Source organism: Macadamia integrifolia, chromosome 3 (assembly GCF_013358625.1).
Source record: "Macadamia integrifolia cultivar HAES 741 chromosome 3, SCU_Mint_v3, whole genome shotgun sequence".
NCBI lineage: Eukaryota > Viridiplantae > Streptophyta > Magnoliopsida > Proteales > Proteaceae > Macadamia > Macadamia integrifolia.
The window spans coordinates 6787259-6797364 of NC_056559.1; the positions used below are offsets into that span (position 1 = coordinate 6787259).

General features: G+C 39.2%; 1 protein-coding gene across 1 annotated transcript in view; it reads right to left on the bottom strand.

Annotated features, from left to right (window-relative positions):
• Positions 1-9261, bottom strand: part of LOC122074918 (serine/threonine protein phosphatase 2A 55 kDa regulatory subunit B beta isoform-like) — a 12931-nt gene extending 3670 nt beyond the window's left edge. Inside the window, exons 1-3 of the mRNA XM_042639917.1 lie at positions 9111-9261; positions 5561-5684; positions 5322-5445 (exon numbers count right to left, since the gene is read on the bottom strand). Coding sequence (XP_042495851.1) covers positions 5322-5445; positions 5561-5684; positions 9111-9126 — 264 coding nt within the window. The 5' untranslated portion in view covers positions 9127-9261. The remainder of the gene's footprint in view (positions 1-5321; positions 5446-5560; positions 5685-9110) is intronic.
• Between the last annotated feature and the right edge of the window lie 845 nt (positions 9262-10106).

Below are 10106 nucleotides of genomic sequence, written 5' to 3' on the forward strand. Positions count from 1 at the left end.
GAAGAAGAAGAAGAGAGATGAAGAAGAAGAAGAAGAGAAGGTGGGAAGAGAGAGAGAGACAGAGACATACTTGTTGATCTAGCCCTTCCATCGCCGCGAGTCGCTTCCAAGCAGTGAAGACCTCCTTCGTCACCATCGGCTCTCGAGGTTCATCCCTCCTCACATTGGTTCCCCTCAACCAGGCCTACGAAACCCACCCTCGCTGGTTTCGCCTCTGGATACTCTTCGCTGATACTCCTACTTCACTCCATCTCTGTTGGTGACGGTACCCTTCCATTGAATCTCCTTTTTTATTTTATTTTCTGATTTCCCACATTACCCCTCTTTTATCTTTTAATTCCTTCTATCCCTCATTTTTTTTCTTATTTACATTTAGACCCCTGCCCCACACTTGATATCCTTTGTGGTTTATATTGAATCTCAAGTAATTGCAATTCTGCCCTTCCCCAAAAAAAAAAAGTTATTTACTATTCAACCATTATTCTTGAGTGCTATTTTGTTAATCATCACCATGGTAACCAATAGTGAAGTTGTTCAACAGCTGAATTCTTATAAAGGATAAACTGATACAAAAATTGATGCTCTCACTACCATGGTCACGTCCCTTAAAACAATGGTAGAATCTATGCAAGTTTCCATGGGATCTATGCAAGTTTCTATTATCGTTTGGTGGCAGTAGATAAAAGAAAGAGTCTCATTCAATATGAGGATTCTTCCAACACCACTCCACAGGATCCGTCAATAACACTACCACCACCGCCACCACATCATACACCACCACCACCTCTACCACCATATGGAACTGGTAGACATGATGATGGAGTAGAAAGAACAGCAAAATTAGATGTTCTTGATTTTTATGGAGACAATATTCCAAAATTGTACCTTGACTGGATTCACAACTTAGATACATTCTTCAGATGGTACGGGTTGACTGCGGCTCGAAACATCCTATTTGCAGAGGCTAAACTGAAAGGCACAACCCGAGTCTGGTGGACCAAGCAACAACAACAGAACCAAACCCGAGGCATTGGTTTGGTCACTACTTAGGCTGAAATGTATGAAGTCATAAATCGGTGATTCCTGCCTTCTGATTACAAGCAACGCATGCATTTTAGGTTTGCACAGTTGAAACAAGAAAATTTGACCGTTGAAGAGTATGTTGCTAGATTTTATTATTTGGCCACTCGTTCTGACTTTGAGTGGGATGACAAAGTATTAGTGGCACAATTTCGCAATGATTTGCACCCTCAACAGAACCACATCCTAATCCTTACAAGGTTGCTTGGGTGAACAACACTAATCTCAAAATCACAGATAAGTGCTTGGTCACATATTCTATTGGTGGATTTAAGGATACAGTCCAATGTGATGTCCTCCCTCTGAAGGTGTGCCATATCCTTCTCAGTCGACCTTGATTGTTTGACAAGAAAGTACAGCATTGTGGCTATGCCAATACCTATGCCTTCAAGCATGCCAACAAGACTGAAGTTTCATCCTCCCAAAGATCCCCCTGAAATTAAGCTCAAGAAGATGGTGGGATCGTTCCTCATTCAGCGTATTCCTTCAGACGGTCTCCTCGGTCCTTTCCCTAACTCGACGGAGTCGAGTTCTTTTCAGAGGAGAGTTGATGCAGATACAACTCCCCTTACCTGGTTGGACTAGTATGACCGGCTTTGGAAGCCGAGAGCCAAGAAGAACCGGTCCAACCTAGGGTTTTGGTCCAACAAGGGTTGGAAATAAAATTAACAGTTTACTTAGTATTTTATTTCATGCTTTTACTTTCCAGACTTGAACGTAGGAGTAGGATTTATTTTCTTGCTTTGGTTTCCTTTTTATAGTTGTTTCCTAGTTTAGGCTAGTTTCCATTTCAGTTAAGTTTCTAATTTCATTTTTCTATTTTCCTATATATTGGTTGTAATCGATTGAAGACTTAGAGTGATTTGATTATTGAATGAAGATGTTGAGTTTGTGCACCAGTGAAGTGTGTGATTCCCTCCTTCACCTTCCTACTCTGATTTTCCCTTTCTTCCCTTAGGTTCTCCATCACCCCTCTAACAGGATCTCAAGAAACCATAAAACCAGAAGTTAGATTATGTAATAAAGTCAAAGTCAACCTTTATGGATGGGGCTCAAATTCTGCTCAAAGGTAGTAGGCTAATAGTATAATAAAACCCATAGTATGAGTGTAAACTTTAGGACAGAATTCAAAAGAGCAGAATCTGAATTCCAAAACCCAGAATTTGGGAGATTTTATACACCACAGCAGATCAGAGGATCTGATCAGCTTAGAGCCTGGTTGAATTTGAGACCCCAGACTCTGGGGGAGGATATGATGGACAGATGCCTCTCTATGGGGAATCTCGATACTGGCAGAAAAGACCCTAAAACAGGACTGCAAAATGGAATTTGAAAATGAAAGATGAGATCAATTCGGAAGCACTTTACCCGATACAATGATCAGCAAGTTTCTATTGGGAGGGTACGTGCTCCAAATAGGGATTCAAGTGAGACCTGCCACGGCAGGCCCGGCCCAGCCCATAATTCTGTAGGTCGAGCTTGGGCTGTGAGGCATATAAATCACCTAAATGGGCTTATTTTATTGGAAATAAGCTCTGGGTTGGGCCTTTAGTTCAATGGGTTTTTTTCACAATGGGACTACAATAAGCGTAGAGGCTAGGACTACGGAATGAGTTAGATAAGTATCTTTATTTCGTTATTTTAATTGTTATTAAGTGTTTAAGTTACGCTAGATTAGGAATCTATAAGTTCAGTCCTGTTTTGAGTCAGTTTTTTAAATTATTTCAGTTTCCTAGTCATTACTTAATAAGCTAAAGATTGAGTTAGGCCTTTCATTTTCATTGTTTTGATTCTATTTTGAGTCTTCTATATAAGTTTGTAAGGGAGACCAGCATTTTACATGAATTATGATTGATGAAAAGCTATTGCTGCCTCTCTACATAGTGTGTTTTTTCTTGTGTTCCATCAAGGAACCCAATACAACCCAACCCACTACAACATTTCGAGCCTTGGCTTTTATCTAGGTTTTATGTAGTTCCCTTCTCCACACACTAGTTGTGTAAGAGAGATTCACTTCCTCAATATCCCAAACACTTGCTACTTCAAAACTAGCTAAAACAAAACTCCGTTATCTTCCAAACTCACACCAAATGCCAACAATGGAGCAAGGAGCTTGTTCAAGATGGAGAAAGATTTTCTGCCCAAACCCAACACATTCCACTGAGAAGAGAAGAAAATCTTATCACAAGATACAAGTTGGCCTTTAAAGCAGAAGTATCATCTGTCACCTTAAGACATCAGAACTCAGATCTGATTACTTGCTGATCGTTGGCATAATTCCTCCAACAAACCCCCAGCCCCTGCCTTGTAAAAGAATCCATTCAATTTTTAAGTAACAGTGGATGATGAAGTTAGTAAATCCACTTGCCTCAAACCATGGGGGAAGGCAATGAAACCATGGACTCAATCTAAAGGAAGTGACTATAAATATGTTTTCCTAATTTAAAGGTAATGATTTAATAAGCCTAAGCAGATGCTAAATAAGGTTGAATAACCAACCACACTAACCAAAATGGATCCGGATCCTTATGGTTAGTGACAATCAACTCTAGCCAGTCAAAAAAACCAGCTCCAAATCTACCCGATTTTATCAGTCCAATTGTCAATCCTGATAGTGGGTCCATGGTTACTTGTCTACAAAACCGGGATTTATATGCATGCCTGCTGCCAAAGATTAAATCAATATGACCACCACCACCCCTCCAAATAAAAAAATAAAAACCAGTACACATCCCAATCTACCTATGCAGATTTAATAGAGCAAAATTTAACACATCTGAACGCAAATCATCCAAAAGCACATTACAAACCCTGAAAGGGCCACCCTCTTGCTTTTGGGGAAAGATCTTGAAGCTTCGCCCTGTTGCTTTCGGTGTTATTACCCCTCGGATTGATGATGGTGCCTCTATTAGTCTTTGGCTTGACCATTGGCACACCCAGGATGTTCTCCACTCTATTGGAGATTGGAGCTAGAGTCATTTATAGTATGGGCTTTTCTAAGCAGTCCCTTGTTATGGACATTCTTAGGCCTGATGGTTGGGCTCCCCCTAGTCTTCCTCTCCCTTGGTGACTGCACTTTGGAGAGCTCTTCCTTCCATCTTCAGAAGGCCCTTAGGTTCTGGTGATGTCATCGTCTCTTTCTTCAAGCCTCTTCAGTTCCAAGTTGGCATGGGACCTCATCAAAGCTCGTGGCCCATTGTTTCCTTGGCATAAGTTGCTTTGGTTTAAGGATCACATCCCGCATCAAAGCTTCTTCGTTTGATGGGATTTTTCTCCAACTTCGTCCCAACGCAGTCCTTCATTATTTACCGGCCTATCCCGGCCTCCCCTTCCTGCCATTTTTGATGGAATGCTCTTGAAGATGTCGATCATCTCTTCTTTGCCTGTTCATTCTCTTCTTGGGTTTTGAAAGGGATGTTGGCTAAGTGTTGGTCTAGGAGGAGGATCATGCCCTTCTCAAGATAATGGATATGGGTGGACATGGTCTTACCAGCAAGACAATTTGCGATATGGTGGGAAAGCTTACCTTTGGGGCTTCCATCTACCATATTTGGATGGAGTGCAGTCTCAGAAAACGGACCCAAAGCCCCAGATATTCCCAGTAGATTTGGGACTCTACAAATTTTAATGTTTGTAGGAAGGCCTCGATGGTCCACCAGGTACACCCTTCTAGTAAGGCCTCGATGGTCTCCTCAAGGTGTGTTGATAGTTGATACCCTAAGAAACAGGCTCATTGTTGTCTCTTGGGCTCTCCCTCTCCTTGCTTCAGCCCCCCCCCCTATCTAAGGCTTCTGGTCTGATTCCTTTTTGGTTGTCTTTCTTGTAGTCTTTCCTTTTCCCCAGCTTTCTGGGGATATCTTTTATTCACCCAACCAACCCCCCTCCCTAGAAAGGCACCCAAATTCCAATTGCCAACCCTGCTAGTAGTGTCCATCGTTACCTCTTCTTTACATAACCGGGATTTGGATTAAAGTGCATGCCTGCTGCCACAGATTACATCAACATACACACCACCCCACACCCAAAACACCCCCCCCCCCCAAAAAAAAAAAAAAAAGAAAAAAGAACCTAACACATCTGAACAGAAATCATCCAGAAAAGCACATTACATACCCCAGAAAGGCACCAGAATATGATCATTTGCAGACATCACTCATGAAGAAAATTTTCAGATATGGAAAGAAATAAGAAAAGAGAAAATGTAGACTCTTTTTCCAAAACAATACAATGAGAGCGCAAACCTTCAGAGTCATGTAATCACGACTCAATATGTGTCTTCCGTCCTTTCCAAACTTAATATCTGATATCGAGGCAATTATCTCTGTGAAAAATGAACGTGAACCAGCTGTCTCTCGCTCCACAAATCTGAGAAGGCACTCAGGAATTGCGAAATTGCTTTTTAGGTAAACTAAACACCAACTAAATGAAATAGAGAAAACAGTTCACGTGCCTGATAAGTAAAACTCTGGCATAGCCTTACAGTTTGGCATGCATGTCACATAAAGCAGATTGTCGCATGTCAATAAGGCGTATTGTGCCCTTTGAACTGCTGTATGATAATGTGTTACATTGAGTAGGATGGAACTCTGCAGATGTTATAACCTCTGCAAGGCAATAGGTAATATAATTGAGATAATAAACCACTCCAAAATTGGTTGAGATAAGTAAACAAGAGTTTAATAAAAAAAAAATCATCTGACTGGTAGCCTAAGGACAGCTAATTAACTTATCCAATTATATTCTTACTCATACACACAACATAGACATTGACAGATGAGATGGCATCAGCTAAGGATCAACGAAAATAGAAAACATGCTAAGTTGCAATATATTGTATACACAATATGCTAAGTTGCAATCAAATGGTGAAAAACATTGAGACCAATAGTCAAGAAATGCAGAACAAGTAAGAAATCATTACTCAAACTCAAACTCAGCTTATGCCAACTAAATGAGGTCAGCTACATGGATCTTCTTTCTCTAACCAACTCTTTTCAAAGCCTTACTTATTAGTTGTTACTAGTCCTAAGCCATGCATGTCTTTCCTCACCACTTCTCATAGTCATTTTAGGCCTACCCCTGGCTCTTTTAGCTCCTCTAATCTGAATCATATCACCCATCCTTACTTGAGCATTCAAAGGCCTCCATTAAGCATGTCCATAAGACCTCAAACGACTTTTTCTCAACTTATCATATATAGGAGCTACTCCTAAATTAGCTCTAATTTGTTCATTCCTTATTTTATCTTTTCTAGTTTTACCACTCATCCATCTCAACATCCTCATTTCAACAACACTAAGTTTGTTTATATGTTGTTTCTCTGCTGTAGAACATTCAATTCCTTACATCATTGCTAGTCATATCACTATTCGATAAAATTTTCCTTCGAGTTTTAAAGGAATATGTCGATCACACAACATCTCAGATTTGCACTCCCGACTTATCCACCTTGCTCTAATTCTTAGTGCAACATCATCCTCTATTTCTCCTTCTTTATTCATGATTGAACATGGGTACCTAAAACAAGAATTGTCAAGACATATTCAGCATTCTTTGTCACGTCTCATTTTTTGTTGGATAATCCTTAGAAAGTGCAAAGTAACTCCTAATATTTCTTTACTAACTCAAGTAGTAAAACTGCATGTTTATTAGATAGACGGAATTTATCACATTCCCTAATTAAACTATAATCCCCTACTGCTTGGCCCATTTCTAATTAAGAATTCAAGATTTCAACAATTGCCATTGCAAGGGAAGGAACAATTTTTTATTTTTTTTTTAATAATGAAAGCATAGCAAAGTTGATTATATGATATGGAGTGGGGCACTGAAATGGAGGGTCACCTATGTGATACATGGTATGTACTATGGATTGGCCACACCCATTCCTCCTTGATTCTAAAATAGTGAGTGAGAGCTTGGACAATGCTTTGATGAAAACATGAGGAGAAACAAGAAGAAGAAGAAGAAGAAGAAGGAAGAGAGAGAGAGACTTATCTCCAAGATCATCAAGAAAGAAGTCATCAAGTTTTGAAGGTTGATGCTACATGTTTAAGAAGGTGGTTAGCAAGTATCCAGGGATCAGAATCATTGAGTGGTCACATAAGGATTTGAAACCTGTATCCGCATTGAGCGGATGCCTCCTTCTGACCTTGGTGTACTAAATTGGGTGTCTCTGGTTACCTCAGTTGGAAATGAACCTCACAGGTTTCTCAATGGAAGGTTAGACATAAAAGAGTCTTAATGACACCATAGTGCATAGCCTATTGAAAGGTTTCAAGAAATTCGCAAAATGTAATGTAAGAATATGGTAGAAGACCACTTGCCTAACATTTATCAACTGGAAGTATATCAGAAACTAATTTAGAATAAGTAGTAAGAGTCGTTGATGCAAGATACACCAATCAAAATGTAACGGAAATGCCACAAACATATATCATGTTGTGTGGTGATATACATTGTTGTGGCTCCTTAACAGCTTCAGCTTTTAGAATAAGCGATCGTAACAAGGTATCAGAGCCAGGAGATCAGGAATTCAATTCCCGGTAAGATGCGTTGTTGTGCCCCCTTGATACCACGTGAAGGTGTAATGTGCAGAGCCGTGTGTGTGTGGGCCTGCACATGGGGGGGTGTTGTGTGTTGAGATACATTATTGTGGCTCTTACTCAACAGCTCGAGCTCTTACGATAAGCAGTTGTAACATATCTAATACACTAGTTCAAATGATTTAATAATTTAAGATGTCCAGATATGGGCATGGTGTTGCTCAGAATTAAAGCAAGGGAAATGGATTTGAGGACTACTTATAGAGTTCATGTGGACGACCCATTCCAGTGAAACTTCAAAGAAAATTTTATAGGACAGCTATAAGACCAACAATGTTCATGGAGGTGAGTGTTGAAACAAAAAACGAAACAACATATAAATAAAACAAGTGTAGCTGAGATGAGGATGTTGAGGCTGATGAGTGACAAAACCAGAAAAGATAAAATAAGAAACGGACAATTAGAGATGATTTAGGAGTGGCCTCGATAGGTCACAAGTTAAAGAAGAGCTCATCGAGGTGGTTAAGGCATGTTTAATGGAGGCCATTGAATTCACAGGAGAGGAGTGAGAGTTTGCATATTAGAGAAGCTAAAAGATTAAGGGGCATACTGAAGATGACAGGAGGAGCAGTGGAGGAGACATGGACACCTCAGGTTTAACTATAATATGGTTTTGAATAGGGTTGAATGGCAAACCAGGATTTATGTAGGGTCCATCTAGTTGTAAGGGAAACAAAGGGAAGGGAAGTGAAATCAAACCAAAACTAAAATGGAAACTTTTGTAATCGTTACCTAACATGATTTTGTAACTAACTCCAAAACACTCAAAATCAGGTTATTAGATTTTACTATACTTTTTCAACCAAATTCCTTGGTTTTAAGAAGTAAAATAAAATTTCATTTGAAAAAGTATGATTACCATATTTAGTAAGAGTTTAAGGTAGTTATGCTATCGTGATAACAGAAGTTCCCATTTTCCTTTTAAAACTGACTTCACTTCCCTTCCCTTCCCTTTAGTTGCAACTAGATAGCCATAGCAGACCCCATTTAGTCGGAGAAGACTTGGTTGAATCAAGTTGAGTTGAGTTGAGTTGAGTTGAGTTGAGATATAGACATAGTCAACCAATATATAAGCTAGTCTTGGACATTTTTTTAGTTTTTGTTTCTAGCTAAACTAATAATACTTAATCTAATCCTAGGCGCAAGATATTTCAGATCATATTTCGCTCATCAAGTTCAGAAAGCACCTATTTCAAGAGATTGTTAACTTCCCAAAGAATTTCAAAGTTATAATGCTTCACTGAAAACTTTTTCAGTTAGAAGATTTATAAAAATTCTAAAAAGAAAATAAAAGAACTTTTTGAGCATGATCATATATGACAGAAAAAAGGGCAGATGATGCTGATACCACATAATCTGTCCTAAGTCTAAGAAATAATACAGCATAAGATCATGCATTAAAACAAGAGTCAAAGCAGAATATACCAGTGAGATCCTCCATGTTCACAGGCTTCACATCAATAATATTGAAACTTTGGTTACTTATCTCCAGGTTCCACAAATTTATTCGCAAATCATCCGCTGATATAAATGTCTCTCCATCACTGAGAATAGTTTATTCATAGAAAAGGGACAAAAAAGGGAGTGAAAAACCAAACCCAAAACAAAGCTGCAGGAGCACTATAGCAGTTGTGAAGGAGTGCTTTACAATCTCTGATGAGAAGAACAAGTAAAGATGAGGGGTAATTTAGTCCATCTTCCATATTTATTCAAAGCTCAATAACTGTTATCAAATGGTCCGTAATATTAATACTATATTCTAAGCCCCGTATTGAAGTGACCTTTTCATAAACATTACAGCAAAAGGTAATTTATTATGAGAAAGAGAACTAATTAACAAAATGTTCTCAACAGTATATAAGTTCTACCTTGGTTTTAAGAATGAGAAAAATCAATGCAACAGCTAAATGATTGTGTGCAATAATGGTCAGCCATAAACTTCACATTTGTGGATGAAATCCCCTGAGAAGACATAGAATGGTAGTACCCCAGCTCCTTGGGAGGTACATTTTATGAACTTGGTGATCGGGGTTTGGGGCATTTCAAGTTTCCACTGACCTGTAAAAAGCGGGTCTAACCCTTTGGGGTGCTGTAATACATCTATGAAATTATTCCATCAAACGTACTCTCCCCTAGAGCTGGGGATAGTGACAATCTTGTTGATTTCGATGAAGAAGGGGGGCCTACCTTCTTCTATTTCTAAATCTACGAGCCAACAGTGATAATAATAGGCACTGAACCATTATGGGCCGGTTTATGGCAACGAAAAGTTTGATTCAGAGGGAGAAGAAGAAGCAGAAATTGGAACAGAAATTTATTTGATTCTTCAATCCTTAAAAAAAGAAATAACCAAAGTTGCGGAGTTGGGTGAGAAATGCGAATTCATGGAAATTCACCCCGCCGCTGTAATAGGTTGCACCT